At 41.9% G+C, this 23515-nt stretch overlaps 1 protein-coding gene across 1 annotated transcript in view; it reads left to right on the top strand.

The window, feature by feature from the left end:
* The window catches only part of LOC143787297 (cadherin-related family member 3-like), a 52134-nt gene that overhangs the window by 17382 nt on the left and 11237 nt on the right, over positions 1-23515 (top strand). The window contains exons 6-14 of the mRNA XM_077275888.1: positions 463-563; positions 3517-3621; positions 3872-4062; positions 4472-4649; positions 13182-13344; positions 14227-14317; positions 16918-17016; positions 17915-18144; positions 22580-22751. Of these exons, the coding sequence (XP_077132003.1) occupies positions 463-563; positions 3517-3621; positions 3872-4062; positions 4472-4649; positions 13182-13344; positions 14227-14317; positions 16918-17016; positions 17915-18144; positions 22580-22751 (1330 nt within the window). The remainder of the gene's footprint in view (positions 1-462; positions 564-3516; positions 3622-3871; positions 4063-4471; positions 4650-13181; positions 13345-14226; positions 14318-16917; positions 17017-17914; positions 18145-22579; positions 22752-23515) is intronic.

The following is a 23515-nucleotide window of genomic DNA, read 5'->3' as shown; positions in this document are numbered from 1 at the left end:
CAGCAGGTTTGCTAGTCCTTTAGTGATAATCTCCTGCTGATAAAACTGTGATTTTATCAAAATACATCAAGTGACACATCGCTGGAATCAGGGTCTCTGTCTCTACATTATGCTGCTCTCAGATCAGGTGACAAAAACTGGATGACAGATTCCCATTAAGCCATCCAAATATTGGTTGGGGAACTGGAATGCAGCCCCTTGTAGTGAATGTGGTTGCATCGCGACTCCTTGCACAGCGGGTGGATGGGAGCTTTGCAGCGGCCGGACAAACTATGCCGGAGCAGCAGCGCTCTACTAGCGCTACTGACAGTTCATGCTCAGGATCAGGGAAGTCATAGAAGTTTTTACCAAACACCATTATAACATGGATTCTAGGTTCTAATGTCTGACTGTCGTGTTCTACATAAACCATTGTTCACATTGTGCATCAGGCTTTAATGTCACTTTTCGCTCTGTCACCAGTACTCTCTCACAGTATCTTCCGGAAATGCAGAATTTCAGATTGACCATACGGGAACCATTATCACCACTGAGCTGTTTGATTATGAGAGCAATATAAAAAGGTAAATGTTGAGGGATGTTTTATTCCCCCCAATCTGTCACAAAACAGGAGGAGGAGCGCTCCGACCGTTACACTCCAGATATTGACGGGCTGATGAGTCCGGGGACCTCCTGACTCTCCCCCAGCAGATGATGTCGGGGGACAAATGGATCGGGCACCTTGGATTTTCAACAGTCGAGCCTTTTGTTCTCCGTCTCATATAATGCTTGGTTGAGCCAATAATTCCTGTGTATGGGGAAGTTGGGGGAGATACTTGTCGACTGGACACTTTTTCATGATAAGTACAGGGGGCATTAGAGATACTGAAAGGAGAACATCAGCAAGTAAGTAAAGGGGTGGTTGAGAATTTTTTTTTAACTCTAAAAACTGTGGCAACCTGGCTCTGGCTCGGAGTGGTCACCAACTGCTCCTGCTGGCGATTCAGCTGCTCCATGTCAACAGAACAACTCTTCTTCTTCTGCGCTGCTCTGTTGATGGGGCGTGACTGTGTATGTCATGTTGATTGACAGCCGGCTCCCCGCAGTTAGGCAGCAGGGAGCCGTCTGTAAATCAGCATTACTTAGGCATTCACATCCCGTCAGCAGAACAGAGCAAAAGAGAAGACACTGATCTGTCAACATGATGTCAGCAGAAGCAGCTGAATCGCTGACAGGAGCGGTCAGTAACCGATCTGTGGAAGCAGAGAACGGCGCCGGGCACAACAGGCAAGTAAGTAGCAAGTAACTGACTGTTAGCTCTCAGTCCCATAGTAACTAAATTAAATAGTCCTTGATAACGCCTTTAAAGGGAACCTGTCAAGTTGTAAATGTAGTCCGATCTGGTATGGAGAAGAGAAAATGACATATAGGTTTCTTAGAAAAGATCCTGTATAAGGCTATGTTCACACGTGGCGGTTTTGCTGCTTTTTTATGCAAATTAAAAGCTGCATTTTACAGTACCAGCAAAAGCTATGAGATTTCAGAAATCTCATTAATTTTTTTTAAATTTATTTTACTCACTTATATAGCGTAATTAATTACACAGCGCTTTACGTACATCATCATCGCTGTCACCAATGGGGCTCACAATCTAAATTCCCTATCAGTATGGCTGTGGAGTGTGGGAGGAAACCGGAGAACCCGGAGGAAACCCACGGGAACACGGGGAGAACATACAAACTCCTTGCAGATGTTGTCTTTGATGGGATTTGAATCCAGGACCTCAGTGCTGCAAAGCAACAGTGCTAACCACTGAGCCACCATACAGTGCCATCATGCAGTACTAACCACTGAACCACCATGCTGCCCACATTGTTTTTTTTCCTGACTGAATTGGAAAATGCATAAAAATGCAGGTATCAGGTTTTGCTGCTTTTCAGGAACAACAGGCACTAAACTATATCGGCATGCACAAGAGACAAATGTTACTGAAAAGTGCAGCAAAACCCGCTCTTTGTAAACAGCTTCTTTACTGCAAAGAGAGCAGGTTTTGCCTGCAGACATAAAAAAAAGAAAACGTAACAAAAGCGCAACATGTGAACATAGCCTGACTTGTAGTTTTTTTTTCTTTTTTTAAATCCCTGGTGTCTATATATGAGTCCAGTGGGCGGTCTTATTCAGTGATTGACAGCTATCTCTACATGTACAGTCATATGGAGGACACCTGGGATCTCAACAAACACATATATATATATATATATATATATATATATATATATATATATATATATATATATATATATGATCAGCTCCCCCGGCTCTATAACGTTCTTCCTACAATTCAGACACCATTTTCAACATGACAGGGTCCCTTTAATTCCTATTATAGGGGAGATGAAGGATCACGTAGTGCCTATTAAAATCAATATATTGTCCATAGAGGAGACTAATGTGCTGCCTCCTCCAAAGCAAGAGGGATGCTGTTTATAGCCACTACTCATTATAGCTAATTTGACATCATATTATGTCAAAGCATCTAGAGAATGCGGAATTGTCACCTATTATAGAGCGTATACACATCTTCGAGGAATAGTGTCCTCTTATTTGGGACTCCCCTACCCTCTCTATTAGCTAAAGCAGAAAATTGCTGTCAGCATCTCTTTCGCTGGCAGTCAGATCTTACAAAGTCAGCCAGTTATTCGAATGAGCGGCATGTAATGCTTGCATTTCTCCAGTAGTGGCCGCTGCAGAGTAAATGTATGGCCAGTCACAGTTTAATTAGGTGATCAGCTGCTTCAGAAACTGAACCTTCCACCAATCAACTGATTGCCGAGCTGACTGATCCAATTTTTGGTTTGGACAACACTATAAATTAAGGGATTGCTATATGAGCAGTACTCCTAATATCTTTTTTTTATCAGAAAGCAGATAATACATGAAACATGCACAGATGCTGCATTAGAGTACGGGTATATGGTATCGTATTCTCTCAGATATAGAGGACCTGTCACTTACCATAAATATGCAGTTTTTTAACCTGGTGTAAATGCCGCTGTTCTCCTGAATCCGGCAATGTTTTTCTTTTGTTCCTGCACCTCACCATTGGTGAGATACAGCCTTCTTTTACCTGTATACAACTCTAGTTTTTTTAGCCAATCGGGTGGTCATCTAACAGATAGAGGAGTTGAAGACCACGCCCACTTTGCTTAAAAGTCTAGAATTATGTACAGGGAAGAGGGGGCTGTATCTCAGCAACGGAGAGGCGCAGAAACAAAATAAAAACATCGCCGGATTCAGGAGAACAGCGGCATTTACACCAGGTAAAAATAATACATATTTATGACAAGTGACAGGTCCCTTTTAAGGCCAGAACTCTATGATGACTGCTACTTGCGATCCATGATTGGACCATAATGTAAGTGAATGTGGTCGTGTTGCAAGCAGTGAGTTCCCGACATTACAAAACAAGATACAATGTAACACAATAATAATCTTTGTCTCCATAAATATTATGTATTACTATTTCTTTCCATACAGCTATACGATCACAGTTACCATAAGTGACGGTTCTCTGTCAAACTCTGCAAAAATAATGGTCCATATCACAAATGTGAATGACAACGACCCTGCGCTTACTTGTGTGTAAGTATGCATTGTATTGTTCATTATGTTGGGCTGCAGTAGAGGCGCACGGCAATGCAAAATCGGTAACCAGGCCCCCATCTGCCATGAGCCACTTATATTACCGCTATCTCCCTATGTCGCAGAGACCTAGGACCCTGACCCTCTTTTGCACCCCGGTCCAGGACTGTCTGCTTCCTCTGCACCCCCTATAGCTTCACCCCTGAGATTAGTGATGGAGTCATAGCTGTTTAGTATTGTCTTTTATTAGCTTTTACAGTATCACAGCCGCTGGCACTACCACCCAGACCCAGACCTCCGGGAACACGGTGACCATGCAGCTCAATGAGGAGCTTCCAGCAGGAAGGACGGTGAGCACCTGCACGGGCTCTGACGCCGACCAGATGAACGACCTCGTTTTCCTCCTGAACCCCGGAAATCCTTATTTCTCTATTAGCAAAGGTGAATTCTATTATTAAAAGAAACAAAATCCAGCAACTTAATTAATGTGTCACTGTTTCCAAAACCTATATTCATTATGTAAAGTTTAGAAAATGAGATCCACTTTTTTTCTTCCCAGAAACAGTCCCCAGTCTTTAGCTTGGGCAGTATCGGAAAGTGCAGCTACAATATCGGCAGACCCCATTAACAAAAAGGCCCATGTGGCTGGGAAAAAAAAATCACTATCCTATAACATTTCTAATCACTGCTAAGTGCTAAAACCTTTTCATTTAGAATTTCCTGTTATTTGCAAATTGATCTGGTATTACGTGATCACGCACTCATTATAATGAGGAGTGACTGCGGGTGCACTTAATATCTCCAAAATAATTGGCAATGTGTGACATCTAGAAATATTTCTATTTAACAGAGACGGGAACGGTGGTGATTACTTCCAGGATGGACAGCGAGGCCTCCGGGTTTGTTAGTGTGCAGTCCTACACCGTGACAGTGTGTGACAGAGACAATAAGTGCGCCTCCATCCTAGCGACTGCAAATATTCTCCCTATAAATGACAACCCCCCATTCTGCGATTTTTATATGTACAGGTGATTAGCCATCTATCTATTATCCATCTATCTATTTCCAATCTATTATCTATCTATTATCTATCTATTATCTATTATTTATCTATCTATTATCTCTCAATTTTCTTTCTATAATCTATCATCTTTCTATTAACTATCTATCTATCTATCTATCTATTATCTATCTATCATCTATCTATCTATTATCTATTATCTATCTATTATCTATTATCTATCTATTATCTATCTATCTATCTATCTATCATCTATTATCTATCTATTATCTATCTATCTCTCTATTATCTATCTATCTATTATCTATCTATCTATTATCTATCTATCATCTATCTATTATCTATCTATCATCTATCTATTATCTATCTATATATCATCTATTATCTATCTATTATCTATCTATTCTCTATCTATCTATTATCTATCTATTATCTCTCAATTTTCTTTTATCTATCTATCTATCTATCTATCTATCTATCACCAATCTATCCAGGTTTCAAATTCCACCAAGAACAGCATCTGCAAGGAGTTTGTATGTTCTCCCCGTGTTCCCGTGGGTTTCCTCTAGGGTCTCCGGTTTCCTCCCGCATGCCACAGCCATACTGATAGGGAATTTAGATTATGAGCCTCAATGGGGACATTCATGATGATGTCTGTAAAGCGCTGTGGAATATGATGGCGCTGTTAAGTCCTTCTCAGTCCCTGGCTTACTAGAGGTAGGGATCCGAGTGAAATGACACGCAGCACAAAAGGTTGTGTGTTCATAGACAGGGATAGCCCTGGAGCACGTCTGACTCACTGGGCTCTACCCCCTCCTTTTTATAGCAAAAAGTTAAACATTTTACAGACATGCGCACAAGCGCTCATATTTCACATCCTTTTACAAAAACAGTCTATACTAGAGATAAGGTTCAGCTTCTGGTATGTAGGTAAAAGGTTACAATACAAAAGAAGGAATGCGTCCATAAAAGGAAATGTCAACTTTGCTTAAGTTTCTTGAAATAAGCCAGATGTCTCAGGAGAAAGACACAATGGATTCTTTCAGTCTGATCTCCACAATTCCCCCCTTTGACATATTCTTTTATTTTTATTACCATAGGGCCAAAGACAAAGCCTTTATTTTTGGTATTACACATGTACATGCTTGTATTCAATAAGAGAATCAAATCTAGTATTAATTCTTCCGTTTAACTCTCGCAACCTTTTCTTTGTTTTGCAATAAGTTTGTTCATTCTTTTTTCTTTATACGGCAGTATATACTAAAACATTTATGAAACAACAAAAAGTTAATACGGTAATAATAATTAGAATCACTAGAAGATAACATAAGAAAAGAAAAAAAAAAAAAATTATACTCTTGCATCTATTACACAAAGTTTATCTGTGCATACTGAGATACCCTTGAGCACAATCTGGAATAGTACGTATATGACTACAATAATCATAACTATATGTATTATGCTCTGCATAATCCCAGCAACCCACCCACCGATTCCTCTGAACCAGTTGGCTGGGTTAAGAAAAGAAAAGGTATCTGACCACCAGCTATCCTTATTCTGGTCATTATCTTTGTCATACTGATCTCTGAGTCGTTGTACGTCCTTTAATTTAAATGTCATACTCATCAGATTCATTACAAACCAGGTTCCCCGGTTTGCTTGTACAATCGCTTGCATTACCTTGAGGGAACAACTCAGAATGTTCCCAATTTCTATTGTGTATGTATCTTTCCAATACTACAGGTTTGAAGGCATCAGAGGAAGGGACGGTTGTACTGAAACTGAGCTGTAGATTTTCAGTGGGGACCTGTCCTAGATCAGTTAATCCAGTCTTATTCCTAGGTACCCATTTTCCTCCCTTGAATGCTAAATATTGTAGATGTGTATTACTCCCTGAGAGATTACCCTGCCACCAAGGAAATTCTACCCATCTCACAATTGGTATGGCGATTGTAGTATTCCACAGCCTAGCATTACCAGTTTGGTTATTGGCCAGTTTGTCTGAACAATTAGGCCAAGCGAATATTTCTTCTGCTGATACGGGAACTGCTAGAAAAGGTATACTTGTGGCTGATACCGGTGAATGGGTACAGATCCAACAATCTGTCAGGGTTTGTGTATTGTTTAACAAGTCATGCACTAATTTTCTATGATGTTGTACGAATCTATTGTTCAAAGGGGTTAGAGAATTTAGTCTTTCCCATGCCTTTGTCGTGGTTAATACTATTAACATCAATATCATGAGTTTATACTGCTTTTTTTGCAATGGCTTGCATGTATCCATGATGCCTTTCCTTCAAGCTTGACTGATGTAGGTGTTGTCAACAGGACTTGGAAGGGTCCGTCAAACCTTGGTTCTAGAGCCTTTCTGGTGTGTCTTTTTACATAGACTTGATCACCTGGTTCCAACTTGTGACTTCCTTCAATGTTGTCAGGATCTGGAAGGGAAGCAAAAACTTGTGCATGCACCTTAGTTAATTGTTTCTGAAGATTTTGTACATAAGAAGTCAATGACTCAATATTTAACACAAGTTGCTGTGGAAAATAACATCCTAAATTGGCAGTCCTACCAAACAAAATTTCATATGGAGACAGTTTAGTCTTACCCCTTGGGGTATTGCGTATTGAGTAAAGGGCCAGTGGAAGGCATTCTGTCCAAGGCTTTCCTGTTTCAGCCATGGCTTTCTGTATTTTTAATTTTAAAGTTCCATTCATGCGTTCCACCTTACCAGAACTTTGAGGATGATACGGAGTGTGTAACTGACTTTCAACACCCAACATTTTCAGTACATTTTGAAATATTTCTCCAGTGAAATGAGTACCCCTATATGACTCGATCACTTCAGGGAGACCGTAACGGGGTATCAGTTCGGCAACTAGCTTTACAGCAGTGTTTTTAGCTGAAGCCTTCCGAACTGGATAGGCCTCTGGCCACCCTGAGAACATGTCCACACACACCAACACATACTCATACCCATTACTTTTTGGCAGCTGGATAAAGTCTATTTGTAATCGCTGAAACGGATAGAGAGGTCGGACGTGGTGCTTCATAGGGGTCTTTGTTGTCTGTCCGGGATTATGTGCCAGGCATATAGCGCATGCAGCACAATAGTCTCTTGCATAGTTGCCAAAACCTGGAGCCAACCAGACTTGCTTTGCCAGTAGTGTCATTGCATTTGCAGACACATGAGTAGGGTGGTGCAGTCCACCAACTACAATCGGGTACCAGGCTCTAGGCAGACATATTAGTCCATCTTTCTTCCAAATTCCTGCTTGTTCTTCTGCCCCTTCCTTTTTCCATCTATCCCTCTCCTCTTCTCCTGCATCTTCCTGTGCTTGTCTCAGTCTATCTTCAGTATTTTCTGTGAGGTTTACAGTATGAACCTGTCGTAAGGGTTTGACTGCCGCTGCTTTGGCTGCTTTATCAGCCCTATCATTTCCCCTAGATTCCCTAGTGTCGAGTCTCACATGTGCAGCTACCTTAATTACTGCTACTTCTTTTGTTTCTTGTGCAGCCTCTAAGATCTGTTTGATCAAAGAAGCATGTTTTACAGGTTGTCCTGATGCTGTCATGTAACCTCTAGCTCTCCAGATTACTCCAAAATCAAACACAATACCATGTGCATACCTAGAATCAGTGTATATATTAGCTGTCTGATTCTCAGCTATTTTTAGCGCTTCAATCAATGCTGTTAGTTCTGCTTCTTGTGCAGACTGTTTTGGTGGAAGTGGTTCTGCTTTGAGAGTTTCAGATTCTGACACAACTGCATACCCTGTATGAAAGTTACCTGTGTCATCTGCAAACCTACTACCATCTATAAACAGCTCTAAATCTGGATTTTGAAGTGGTGTTTCAGATACATTGGGTAAGCCTGCTGTTTCTTGTAAAATGAGCTCTGTACAATCATGTGTGTCTGTAGGGAAAAAATTTGCGTGTGAATCAGTGTCCTTATTCCCCCCTTCAGACTCGAGAGGTAGCAGTGTAGCTAAATTAAGAGTCTGAAGCCTTGCAAATGTGATAGTAGAGGGGAGCAGCAAAGAACACTGTAGCCGCAAATGTCTGGCCATGGAAATGTGTTTTGGTTGGACCTGGTTTAATATCCCATAAACATCATGTGTAGTTTGAACTGTGAGTGGATGCTCTAGGACAATTTCTGATGCTTTGTCCAACAATAGCGAGACAGCAACAACTACACGTACACAGGTTGGCGCTGCTCTAGCTACGGGATCTAACCTTGCTGAAAAATATGCAATTGGTCTTTGTTTCCCTGCATGCTTCTGGGTAAGAACTCCTGTAGCATGGGAATCAACTTCTGCAGCCATAAGCTGAAATGGTTTGGTGTAGTCTGGTAGCCCTAACGCTGGAGCTGAAACAAGGGCATCTTTTAATTGTTGGAATGAAATCTGACCTTCTTTTGTCAACAAATAAGGTTCACTTTTTACACAGTCATACAGTGGTTGCATTAGTTGACAGGCATGTATAATCCATTGTCTACAATGAGACACTATTCCTAAAAATGCTCGTAGCTGTTTATGATTTCTAGGCTCATTCATCTGTCTTATTGCTTCAGTTCTTTGAGGTGTAAGATGCTTTTTACCTTGAGAAATGCAATGACCTAGAAAGACCACTTTGATCTGACAAACTTGTAGCTTTTGTCTATTCACTTTACACCCTTCTTTTTCTAGAAAACATAGTAAACTCACAGTGGACCTTTCTGCAGTTTCTAGATCTGGGCAGCAAAGTAGTAGGTCATCCACATACTGTAAAATTACTACCTGTGGTTCGGGTTCAAACCTCTGGAGGACTGTTTGTAGGGCATTTGAATAAAGAGTAGGGGAGTGTATCATTCCCTGTGGAAGGCGTGTCCACGCCAACTGTTTGCCCTTAAATGTAAATGCAAACAAATGCCAACTGTCTTGGTGTAAAGGAACCGAGAAAAATGCATTTGAAAGATCTATTACAGTAAACACTTGAGAACTGGCTGGTATCTGTGATAGTAACGTATGAGGATTGGGTACAACTGGGGTGATTGGATCTAGAACTTTGTTTATTTCTCTTAGATCATGTACCATACGATATTTGGGCATAGAACCCTTATCAAGAGTTCTCTTCTTGACTGGATACAGAGGAGTGTTAGCAGGTGATTGTATCTCTACCAAAACTCCTTTCTCTCTATATCCCTCTATCTGTTTTGTAATTGCTAATTCCTGCTGGGCACTCACAGGGTATTGTCTGAGCTGTGGGAGAACAGTTCCTGGTTGCACAGATAATTTTACAGAAGAAATATGCAATAATCCCACATCAGTGTCACCCTGTGCCCACAGTGTTTCTGGGATCATTGAGAGATCTAGATCTGTGGTGTACTCTTTTTCTTCAGTATAATCCTCAAAAGCCTGAATTCTGACATATTGTTCTAATGTTTCTGCATCATCAGGGATAGTCAGCATAACTGTGCCATCTTCCCTAAAATTGATGTTAGCTTCTAATTTCTTTAGGACATCAGTTCCTAACAGACATGTTGGGGCACCTCTGGCATACAAAAATCTGGATGCAAAACATTTAGGTCCTAATGAGACCTCTAGGGGCACAGTATATGGCAGTGTTCGAATTACCCCATCATAACCCTCAGCAAAAGTTGTTTGTTCTGAAATATCTTCCGGATTCGGAAGAAAATCTTGATTCAAAATTGAGGAAGTTGCACCTGTATCTATCAAAAATGGAATCTCTCTCCCCCCCACATTCACCTGTATCATAGGTCTTCTAGCTGGTAGGGAAGTTTGTAACACATCGAGTCAATCTGAATCTGGTATGGGACCATCTATGATGGTAGATTTCTGCTGGTTGTCCGTTTGGGGAGGGTTATTTCTGGGAACAAATTTGCCTGACTTTATATCTGCCAACTTCTTCCTGCACTCTCTTTGGAAATGACCTGGCTTTTTACAGTAGTGGCAAGGAAAATTGTGTCTCACTCTTCCTCCTGTATTAGCTTGTGCTATTCTAACAGGCTTACGATTCTCTCTCATATCCATGGCTATTCCTAAACATCGTTGTTTCACAATATTTGGTTGTTCAATTGTTCTCCAATCTGGAGTAGAGGATTTAAATTTTTCTCTGATTTTCGGATCTAGCCCCTCTATTAATTGTTTTGTAAAAAGTCTCCTTACTGAAGCATCAGTCAAATCCAATCCTTCATCCCTAAAGCTATTTTCTAGTTCTTGACTATATTCTTCAATACTTTGCCCAAATTTCTGCATAATCACACCCGTAGATCCCCTTTCCCTCTGTTTTCCTCTCATGAAAATTATTAATGCCTCTGTGAACTGGGTACCTGATGCTTCTGTCTGTAAGGCACCCCCTTCTGCCACTGGTCTATTGGGCTGTAGGTGTGTCAATAATTCCTGAAAAAGTCCGGGGGACATTTTCATTCTACATAATTCTTCCCCGTCCGCCCAGACCCCAGCATGAGTCTGCATGATTTGTTGTATATACTGCGCAAATCGGATAGGATATTGAGTGGGATCAGGCGCATTATGCAGGAGGGACATACCCTCAGCAGGGGACCAAGGAAAGTATTGTCTGGTCTGATGATATCTGGTGTTCATTACCCCGTCAGCACCAGGTTCCCTAAAGGGTCTTGGTACTACCCTAACAGGGGCAAGTACAGCGCCATATCTAGGTGTACCACAGGCTAGGCAATCATTTCTCCAATCTGGATTTTGTTGTCCACAGTGTGAACATTCCCATCCTCCTACCCCACCAAGATTGGGATACAAGGCTGGAAATTGTTTTCCTCCTTCTGCTCTTCCAGATGGTACAAATGATTGGGCTTTTGGATCTAGGTAAGGTGGCGGGATTATGTCACAACTTTTTCCCTTCCCCATGATCCATTTGGAAGTGTCTGGATCGTACTTCCAATTCTCCTCTTTAGCTGTTTTTGAGACCTCTATCATACAATGTATGATTTCTTCCCACCCATTGTCTTTGATAATTCCACCTCGTTCTTTACTCAGTTTTTCCCATTCTGTACTGAACATAAGTGCTTCTGAAATTCCCAATTTTTCTCTTACCCTCCTAATCTGCCTTCTGACTATCTTTCCACATCTTTCCTGTATGATATCTGCTGCTTCCACTTGTCCTAAGACGGTTTTTGTCTGTTTATTTCCCATTTTTCTTTTCAATATTAGCTATGACTACCCTAGGTGACGTTTGGACAACCACTTCCTCTGTTGGTGGCGTCTCGTTGCCTTCTCTCCTAAGGAGCTAAAATATTGAAGGGCTGATCTGCTCCGTTCTTTCTAATGTGCAGAATAAACTTGATTCCTACAATGCACGCAAACAGGATCAGCAACACCAAACAGATCACAAAACTCTCAGTCTCAGATATCATACTTGTCCCAGGCTCATGAAACCGCGTCCTGGGCTCATTCTATCAAACCTTATCCAGAAATGAAGGAGGTTAAGCACTTAATTGAGAGTCAAGCATGGGCGGAGGTCTCCCAGAAGGACGCAACCACATGACCCAGTTAGGCTGACTTCCGTGTATAAGGCTTATACCCCAACTATTTCGGCTTATTTTTCTACGCACTTTTGCTCTTCTTTCACAACATGCCACAACCTTCACACTGTTCACACACTGCCAGGGACAGGACTCATAAATCTATACAATATGGTAACCCGAGTTTTATAGGTATCTACTCACTACTAGACTAACCCAGCGTGACACGGCTCATAGAGATCTTTCGGATAATACAGGGCAGATAAAAGAGAACTAATAATGTCTCTTACCTGGCCAGGTTTTTCAGTTCATTTGCCGTCCATTATCCCAGATCTCCGTTGTCCGTATCCGCAGGTAAATCTCGAGCAAATACTCTCACCTCAGGTCCCTGTTCGGTGCGCCAAAGTAATGTTAAGTCCTTCTCAGTCCCTGGCTTACTAGAGGTAGGGATCCGAGTGAAATGACACGCAGCACAAAAGGTTGTGTGTTCATAGACAGGGATAGCCCTGGAGCACGTCTGACTCACTGGGCTCTACCCCCTCCTTTTTATAGCAAAAAGTTAAACATTTTACAGACATGCGCACAAGCGCTCATATTTCACATCCTTTTACAAAAACAGTCTATACTAGAGATAAGGTTCAGCTTCTGGTATGTAGGTAAAAGGTTACAATACAAAAGAAGGAATGCGTCCATAAAAGGAAATGTCAACTTTGCTTAAGTTTCTTGAAATAAGCCAGATGTCTCAGGAGAAAGACACAATGGATTCTTTCAGTCTGATCTCCACAGCGCTATATAGGCAAACATAATAAATAATAATTATCTGTCCATCTGCATGTCAATTTATCCATCCCTCTCATGTCTTTTATTCCTACAATGAACATGACGCTAAGGTCCACTAAAAGTCCGAGCGTTCACGTGTGTGCTGCTATCTCCCCTGAAAATTAAGGATCTTCATTATTGCTTCTTCCTTGTCTGCCTTCATATCCTGCCTGATGGAGGTAACTCGTTATTTTTTGCACCACTCATTTCTTTCTCCTTTTTAGCTTTGTAGAACCGGAGCCCATTACTAAAGACACCACAGTGGCAATTCTCAATTGTCATGACCCAGATGTCCCTCCAAATCCCCTCTTATATAAGCCCCATTCTGGTCCGCTGGGTGTGGATAAATTATTCCAGCAGGCGGCAAACAATTCTCCAATTATACAAGTAGGTGCATTTTATAACCAATTCGTATTGAATAAAAGTGGACTTTTTATTTTCTGTAGTTTTTATGACACATTTCCATAGACCCCACTAGAGACCTATATGTGAACAGACGAGGATTCCCTCAACTTTTCACTAATGTGATGAGCGGTTCCAAAAAGTGTCTCTAGGGGGGTCTTGTCCTGTCCTGCACTACACAGCAAAACCATTGACCTCAATAAGCACTGGGTAATACTTAGTTTTCCTCTATGGTTGTGCTGCATGGAACTTAAGTGACCAATATTGTTTCGACAAAATTTGCATTAATTAATAGCACCAGCAAATATAACAATTTTTGTGTTTCTGTTTCCTCTTATGAGCCACTTCTCTCTCTACTACCTGCGTCTTAAACTCATCATTTACTCTGAAGTCCTGCTAAAATCCGTCTTTCTCAAGATTAGACAGGCAACTAGATCAGAGTGATCAAATTGCAGCTGCTTATTAAAGTCTATGGAGTAGGGAGGAGCAAAGTGAGAGAGAGGCACACACAGATGGTACTGTTGCTTTTTTGTGTTTTATCTCACTGTGGAGCTAGACTCACAGCTACACTGCTCAGTACTGCTGTATAATGTCCTACATGCCACTGCATGTGTTACATAGAGACAGGAGAGCAGGAATCCCTAATATCTGTGTGTGTAGTGTAAGGGAGACATCATGGCAGCTCATCTCCACCCACTAGCTCAGAGACAACTGAAAATTATAGATAGAGCCTGCAGAGGGTTTAACTGATGAAAATGCAGCATAAAAGTCATATAAGGGCCAGAAATCGCAAGTCTGTGTATTTTGTGTATAAATTCTATTTGTTCAGTTACTTTTCTCGTCTTTGTTTTCCCATTATATTACTAGATAAGCCGTAATATTGTGTATGACACAGATCCAGTCAGCACCTATGAGATGATGTTATCAGTATCAGACTCGCCAGACGCACCACACACTGGTAAATAATATATAGATACATATATGTTTTCAGGATCTCTGCTCGGGGTCCCTAAATAGGAACCTTCTTTACACCAGAGATGTTTTAGAAGCAGGGAAAATCCACTAGTATGAAATTCACAGTGAATTTCATGCAAAGTCTTTGTGTATTTGCTGTGGATCCACCACTCATATCACCCTCTCATTGAAAAGTGTGAAATCTGTTGTGAAAATCTTCTGCAGATTTAATACGTGTGGATGTGATTTGCTGCAATTAGAGATCTTGAAATGGAATAATTCATGTAGAAAGTATATTGGAAACTTGGAAAACTTTCCTCCCTGCCTATGAACCACCTTTATTTCCCGAAACTTTGACTAATCCTTTGAAAGTAGCATGGACCATGACTGCATACAGATCAGAGAACTCTAGATCCAGGGGCCAGTGTGAAAAACTCAGCTTCAATAGAGCATCACGAGCAGTGATCATACCCACTATACTAGTAATGGTCCATGGGCCCCGATACCCACTATACTAGTAATGGTCCATGGGCCCCGATACCCACTATACTAGTAATGGTCCATGGGCCCCGATACCCACTATACTAGTAATGGTCCATGGGCCCCGATACCCACTATACTAGTAATGGTCCATGGGCCCCGATACCCACTATACTAGTAATGGTCCATGGGTCGCGTAATGGTATTTACAAGATCTAAAACCCCTGCTGCCTCCATACCTATGAGGGTAAAGCTGTTTCTCATTACTGGGTATGTGGTGTATACCGGAGAATTCTGCTGTTTGGTCAATGTTGGTTGTTCTGCAGAGAATAACACTTGTTGCAGATGTTTTTCACATTCATGTTTTCTGTGATACCGAATATCTTCAAGGAAGAATCAATATCTGCAAGTTCTGTCTGATGCTCTGCTAAGGGATACTTCACATTGCTTTGATGGCTACCTTTGATTCTGTCAACTGTTGCTACAGAACAGAAGTATCTATCTATCTATCTATTATCTGTATATTATCTATCTATCTATCTATCTATCTATCTATCTATCTATCTATCTATTATCTATTATCTATCTATTGTCTATCTATCTATTAGTTATCTATTATCTATCTATTATCTCTCTATTTTCTTTCTATCATTTATCTATCTATCTATCTATCTATCTATCTATCTATCTATCTATCTATCTATCTATCTATCTATCACCTATCTATCCGGGTTTCAAATTCCACCTGGCACATTCATTCACAGTAATATAAGAAATACATGTCGGCCATTTTATATTTCCCACCTCACCCATTGTTTGCCCAGTAGCAGCTCCTTGGTGATAACAGCTGGCTATTGGAGTGAGAGAAGCTGGACTTTATAGTTGTCTTTGTGACTTTACCCCCTTCAAAAGAATTTTCTCCTCGAAAATGAGTTCTGAGAAAAAACATTTAAAATGTAGCTGTGGGCGTTAGCTGTGAGCGAAGCTCTTGTGTCCAGCTCACCGTCACGTTACATGAAAGTGGGGGTCCTGGCTGGGTGTGTGGACTTGTGCTGTGAGGGCACTATGCCCGTGCAGGCCGCATGTAACTGACGGTGTGGGCTTCCCAGGACCAGATGTTCCACTGTTCAATGAGGGAGCAAAGTTCTAAAATAAACTCATTATTATACGGTAACTTAGCAAGGGTTATATACAAGGGATAGCAGGCACAAAGTCTCATCGACCTTTACTTTACAGTATGAAGCATTATTTCACGCAGTATCCGTCTTCTGTAGTCTACTCCATGGCTTCTAAGGCACACTGTTTCTCCCTACTTCGCCATAACCCAGCTTTAACACTACAGTCCTAGTTCACAAGTCTCCTCTACTTGCTCAGCAGGTCCGCACCTTATTTCTTCTCTACTGGCACCCTGGAGGTAAAACTCGGGACCCTTCACTAGTCCCCATCTCTCAGTCCTGCTAAGGCCCATTATCTAATATGTTACAAGCTTGAGTTCTCATGGCTAGGCGTCCTCTCCCTGAACACATCTCTGGATGTCTACTCTGTCTTGTCAGTCACTTTTCTTCAGGAGCACACTATCCCTTGCCTTTGGTCTCCTCCCACTCAGGGTCACCCTTAATGCAGCTCTGCTCATATCGCACTTAAAACTCTATCTCCCCTAATTAAAAAGAAACAGTCCCTTTCCCTAACACCAACCCCTCCCCCTGTGGGCTAGTCCCAAATATTAACTCCTAACTGACCCTATTGTCAACTATCTACACCATATACTACCTATAGTATAACACTATACCTTACACTGTGACATCCTACATTATACTTTACCTATAACACCACTAAACACTTGCATATTATGCCTTGCATTACTATACATTACACAGGAACATATTACATTTCACATGGCATGTTACATCACGATATTCACAAAGACGCAGGACACTGTTCACATTACAATATAACACATAGCGCGATAGGTGTCTTTAGTGGTAGGAAGACGGTAGCACAGTCCACCACCAATACACAGGCAATGAGGAGCCCATAGCATCTATATATCGTCTAGTTCCGGAAGCTCAGGATAGGTTTTTGTGTTTCCTCCTGAATATATTAAATAATTCTTATTTATTTCAGTGACGGCCACAATAATCGTGTCTGTGACTCCTGTCAACAATTTTGATCCAGTATTTGATTCGGCAACGTACACCTTCACTGTGCGGGAAACATCTGAAGGTAGGAAGTCCGTCCTAGAAGAAAAAACTGTCTTTATACTCCATAGCAACCAATCACAGCACAGCTTTCATTTGATCAAAGCTGTTTTAAAAATGAAAGCTGAGCTCTGAATGGTTGCTATGGGCAGTTTGAGGCCTGTGAATGTGATTTCTCCACCACTTTCTCCAACTTTTTATAAATGCATTTTTATATAATTTGTGACTTTGTTATTCACAATTTGTGTCCAAAACCTGTAGTAAATTGGTTATTAAACGTGGTCTGTTGTATCTAAAAATCATTTGTTGTCATTGTCATAGTAACACATTGTTTGAGAGTCATCCCAATTTGTGAGCAGATGACTCCACTAGAAATCAATATCCTGCTCCACGTCCATAGTCACAGAACGATTTTTGTTAGCATGACTTCACAAAAACCTGAGTAAAAGGCATAAATGCTAACAGGATCAATCTTGTTGGGACAGCCTTGAAAAATAAAAGACAAAATGGTGGGACTTTGTCAAAAATGCTACCAAAAAATAGGAGTTTTTTCATTTAAAGGTGCAACTGGGCCTTAAATACCTCGATTTTTCCCTTAAAGGGATATTCCCATCTCCAAGATCCTATCCCAATATGTAGTAGGTGTAATAATAATAATAATAATAATACTACTACTATCAAATACCTCCAATTAGAAATGTAGTATAGTTCTTCTGTTTCAATATGCCGCTTACCCCATGTGCAGGGCATTGTAGTAGCTTAGGTATCCATGGTTACGACCACTAACAGCTAACTATCACTATATGAGTGGTCGTAACCATGGATACCTAAGCTACTGCAATGCCCTGCACATGGGGTAAGAGACATTCCCAAGTGAAGTGAAAACTTCCTGAACTAAGCCTATGCTATTTTGCTATTCAAAGCTGGGACCATCGTGGGTCAAGTGATGGCTACAGACAAGGATCTCCCGAGCTGCATAACATATAAAATAAGAGAAGGCAACAATGACGTTGTCAATAGATTCTGGATTAACCCGACATCGGGAATCATAGAACTCGTGACTCAACTGGATTTTGAAGCGAAAAAGAAGCACACGTTGATTATTGAGGCCACGGACTGTGACGCCGACAAGCCTCGGACTGCTCTTACAACAGTAAGTCCAGCCATATTGTATTACTATGTGATTTACATAATAAATTTGGGATCATATATGCAGATTTATTCCCAAATTGACCCATACCGGGTCTCACATTAAAGCCAGCAACATATGAGACAGCTCACCGTACCTATATGGATATGATCCCTATGATCTCGGGAATAAAGGTAAAAGGTTGAATTTCCTGAGAAATCCAAAGGGAAGAAAAGTCGGCACTCCGTTCTCCTAAAAGCATTTCTTTATTGAAGATCCATGTGCAAATACAACATTGAAATGTGCATCAAATCATCCGACGAGTTTCGGAATAAAATCCCTTAGAATACTTTCACATTGCATTCAGTCACCCGTTTGGTGGCCCCATCGGGAGTGTACACGTACTGGAGGCGAACAATGAGACCGTCAATCTCCAATAGGCATATACTCTCGAAAATGATGCACGGCAGAGCTCACGTTCGCTTTGCCGGCACCATTATGGTCTATGACCCCATCGGCGCATACATCCAAACTCTGTTTTGTGGGGGGTTGGGACATAAGCCCCTAAGGGGCCACCGAACGGGTGACCGAATGCAACGTGAAAGATGTATTCATATCCAAACCCTGGGAAGTAGGAGGAGAGAGCAGGGACTGTGATTTTCTGGAAAGTGGGACCTATCGTTTAACAAGAAACTAGAGTACACCCATGGATTTGCTGTCCTTATCCCCCACAACAAGTGGAAACTGCTTTTAGTGCATATACCAATCTAATATATCCAGGATCTGTCCCAGTGCTCATGCTTTGTAACTTGACATCCACTCCCTTTAAATGGACATTCTGTATTCATCAGTGTTTTACCAGCACTATAGGAGCACATATCGTCTATTCCCCTCTTCCCAGCATGCGTTGCTTCTGCCAAAGGCTTGCCTGCCTTGCAATGAAAGCCTGCCTCTGTTATGTATGTGAGTCGCCCGCCAGGGCAATGGGGATACTCGGTACCGGGTCCGTTCACACTTAAACGGGATGTCACGGTGGCTGCGACCCGGTTCGTGGCCCTGGGACTCAATTAAAATTGATTTTAAGGGATGAATACAATCAGTGTTTGTGATGCCACCTGTGGTTCTTGGTCAGTGGGGAACAACGCTGCTTAAAGGGGTCCTCTGGGGTGATGTTGTGGCAGCAAGATGGTGACGCTTCCCACAGGTGAAGTAGGGTCCCCAGGGCTCCCGAGGTATATGGCAGAGATGATCTGTTGCCGTAAATAACGGAAGACTCAGGGTTGCAGTCTTTACCTGGTTTACTGGTTGTAGCAGGCCACAGTCCAGGGTAACGGCAACAGGTGCAGAAGGAGTTCAGGCAGCCCGGAAACAAGTGGAAATCCATTTGGCAGGTCAGGTTGGGAGCCTTCCACTATGCGCTGCTTTTCTGGTCCCTTGCTCCCTGTAGTTTGCTGGCAAGGTACCCCTTTCTCTCTCCTGTCCTGGGACAGTACCTGCACGGTAGGCAGCTTGAGCTGATCTCTTGGGGGTCTCAGACACGGTGACTCCAGGCTCTAACTGCTGCTGTACCTCAGGTGTTGTACGGGCAGTTTACGTATAGTCCTATGCCCTCCGGTTCTGCTGTGGACCTTGCAGTTATCCACAACCTCGGGCTCCCGGTGCCCGGTTTCTGCACTCTGGCTCACAGGAGGCCCAATCGCAGCCTCCTTCTGTCTCTGTTCACTCTCAGACTATCTCAGGCTGACTGCCTAACTCCTCCTCCAGACCAGGATGCATATCTCAGGGAAGCTCCCCTTAAACCGGGTTTTGAGCTCCCCCTCCTGGCCTATAGTCAGAATGTGTTGTGTGTGGGATAACTTACCAAAGGGATCCCTCTTGTCTCCAGGCATAAGACTGCCCTCCCCAAGAGGAAGGCAGCACTACTGTGGTACCCGAACTCCTGGGGTGCTACATATGCATTATGCATTATAATCCACAGGAAAGGAGGAGCAGAGAGACAAAGTCCTGCCTGAAAAGATACGAAGACCCATCCCTTCTTTTTGTCTCTGCTGCTTGAGATGGATTGCACTTCACAGCAGTCAGTGGATAGTAAATTATACAGAAATGATACATCTAGTGGCTGGCACCTTGGACTGATTCTTCAGGGACAGGACAACTTACTGTAAGTTTTAGATAAAGCCATTCTATTCATCCCTTTATCTAGCCAATAATATCAAGTTATCCGAAAGTTCAGGGAATCTAAGTTCTCCTTCAATGGGAAGCTGTAACATCCATGTCGGTACCTGCATTCTCTGTTTACACTTTCGTTGCAGTAGACATGAGATGACAACACAACAGTTCTGTTTAATTCTCTGTGACTTGTGGTGCCATCCAGACAGGGAGATTTAGGGTTAATTCCTGTCTATTAGCCAAGAGAAAGCAATAAAGATCTGTACATAACCTGGTACATCCATGCATTACACAGGCAATAATTGATTAAAAAATGCAATTCCCAATTTCACCTGTGGGAGTGCTGCAGGAAAATCTAACACTTGTCAGGTTTCTCAGATCACATGATTTTTTGGGGGTCCCAGCATTGTGTTACCTTTTTAAGATGACTCTTTTCACAAATAATCCCAGTAGTGAGCATGCTCCTTTAATTTTTAACAGTGTTAAAAGAAAATAAATATTTTTGGGCACAAGGTCAGTATTTGCAGACCATCGTTATACATGTCCTACAAATTAGATGGGACGGGTACAAGGTCAAAGACTTCATAATGCAGACGTTTGGAGTTTCTCAGTGTCCCCTTGTTATCTGACACATCGCTACCACCAGCATTTGCTATTACACATTATTCTCGCCATTAATATGGCATTTTCTTGCCGTTGCTATGACGATGACTCCACGGTAGTAATTGCAGTTTGAATTTCAATTTATAGATCTCCCGTGTTGGCAGTAAGTTATTTTTCATCTTTTAGTTCAGCGCTGAGCGCTGCCTCATGAATCAATAGGCTGAATCCTTCTGCAGCTCGGGAGGATGTTGCACGGCCATGTGTAGGAGCCATATTTAATGTTGTTGAGCTGTAAAAATGATTTCTTGTCAGTCACTAAGGATATGCACTGGAAGAACAGAGCACATTGTAATTGAGTCCAACACTTTTTTTTTCTGGTAAAGTTCTTAATACATTTTCATAGCTCTCAAAGCACCGTTTTCCTAATGATGGAAATAATTGATTTTATCTGTCTACCTGCAGCTACCACTAGGGGGAGCTTAGGAGCTTCTTGCATACTGTTTTCTCATTATGACATGTGCAAGCTCCTAAGCTTCCTCTAGTGGCACAATTGTAGGCAAACCTCATTTATAATTTTTATCTATGTTAATGCAAGGAATTTTTGAATTCAGAAAATTAATGCTTTAACAGTTATAAAGGTATCAAAGAGGTTTTATAGAAAAAAAATATTTAAAGCTTTAAACAGTGAAGTTTATAATTTATTAAAAAGATATTTCCAGGACTTTTTGGAAAAGCAAAAAATGTGCCTAAGCACTAACAGGCAAATAGTTGATACCTGCCTGTTGTGCCCTGCTCTGTTTTCCCCAGCACAGAACGGTCACAGACCGCTCCTGCCGGTGATTCAGCTGCATCTGCTGACGTCATGTCAACAGAACAGGGGCTTCTTTTCCGCTCTGCTCTATTTACAGGGCAGGATTTCGACATCATTCTGATTGACAGCCACTATCTAACTGTGTCAATCAGAATGACGTCCTGCTCCGTCGACAGAGCAAGGCAGAAAAAAAGCCTCCGCTCTGTTGACATGACGTCAGCAGAGGCAGCTGAATTGCCGGCAAGAGCGGTCTGTGACCGCTCTGTGCCGGGGAAGAACAAAGCCGGGCACAACAGGCAGGAAAGTAGTAACTACCTGCCTGTTAGTGCTTGGACACATTTTTGTTTTTCAGAAAGATCTAGATATACCCTTTAATATAGTGGTGGTAGGCAGTGGCGTAACTTGAACCTTATGGGCCTCAATGCAAAAGCTCCAACAGGGCCCCCAATTATTGCAAAGTTTTAATATTATCGGTCTTTTGATATAAGCCAAAGGGACCTTTTGGGCTCCTTAGACTCGAGGGCCCATGTGCGATTGCAACCCCTACACCTATTATAGTTATGTCCCTAGTAGTAGGCTAGGTGCCGTGATCATCCACTTTACCTCTGGTCCTGTGCCTAACATGAGAAACAGTATGAAAAGAAGTCAGACTACCTATTTCAATTTCTAAGCCAGCCCCCTTCTCTGTCTCTGCATAAGCTTTAATAAAATAAGGGGCTGGCTTAACAATTGAAATAAAAGATTAGACAGCCCCCTTCACACACCGATCTGGTAACTTGCAGAAAGCATGTGTGACCCAGGATGAAGTGGCCTCCAGAGAATCCAGGCACCTGCTCCTTCCAAATGTATTGACACTTTACTTATCATTTCGGCAAGGTCACCGTTGATGTAACAGAAGAAAATGATGAGGCTCCGGTGTGTAGACCATCCAGGTACACCGCCACCATCTATGACAACATCACCGCAGGGATAAACATCAACAACTTCCGTCTCAACTGCAATGATCGGGACTCGGAGAATACAGACATGCGATTTGAAATAGCTTCAGGTGGGACATGTATTTTCTTATGCATGCCTTTAATTTATGGTTTCCCCAATTTGCTTGGGAATGGGGTGGGAAGACTAACCTTCTAATGGAATATGGTGTACTATCGGCACTGCTCCATGACAAAAAACATGCAAATTATTTGTATGTACGTATAAATGAAAAAAAGCTATAATGCTAGTTCCACCTCTTGGAAGTAGTTACCCTGAAAGTCAATGTCCAACCTTGCCACATGATCAAGGGTTACTAGCCAGTTCAGATAGCCATCTGCAGACAACTGTTTTGGTTGAACTTGTCCTCCATCGTTGTAGATCAGGATTTGGCTGGATTAATGGGATCCCCATTGCAAGGACCAGCTGAATTAGTTCCACCCAAAGATGAGTTAAAGGCATTTTATGTAGCCAGTAAAACCCTGCTCTGTGCTGATGAGGGGCAAAAAGCCTGAAACAGTTGTCGACTGTTGTCATGTTGCATGGCTTGTTAAAGTGGCAGTATGATCTTTTCAGATATACCTAATTAATATAAACAAAATATACAATATTCCCTATTTCCGGGGGAAAAAAAGTGAGTTGGCAAATCTCACAGGGTGCGCAATAGCCCCCTGAATCCTTCTAGAAAAAAGTGTATCCAGAAGGTGTCATTTGTGTCACACCATTAGAAAAAGCCCCCGGGATCCAAATGGATATTCAGGGTGTGAAACAGGCCTGCAAAGGCAAATGCTTTTGGTGGCGTATCACATTGTGCCATTGCCAGGGCCGGCGTTAGGG

Source organism: Ranitomeya variabilis, chromosome 8 (assembly GCF_051348905.1).
Source record: "Ranitomeya variabilis isolate aRanVar5 chromosome 8, aRanVar5.hap1, whole genome shotgun sequence".
NCBI lineage: Eukaryota > Metazoa > Chordata > Amphibia > Anura > Dendrobatidae > Ranitomeya > Ranitomeya variabilis.
Note: the sequence above shows the minus strand (reverse complement) of the source record. Positions and strands in the feature narration are given on the sequence as shown.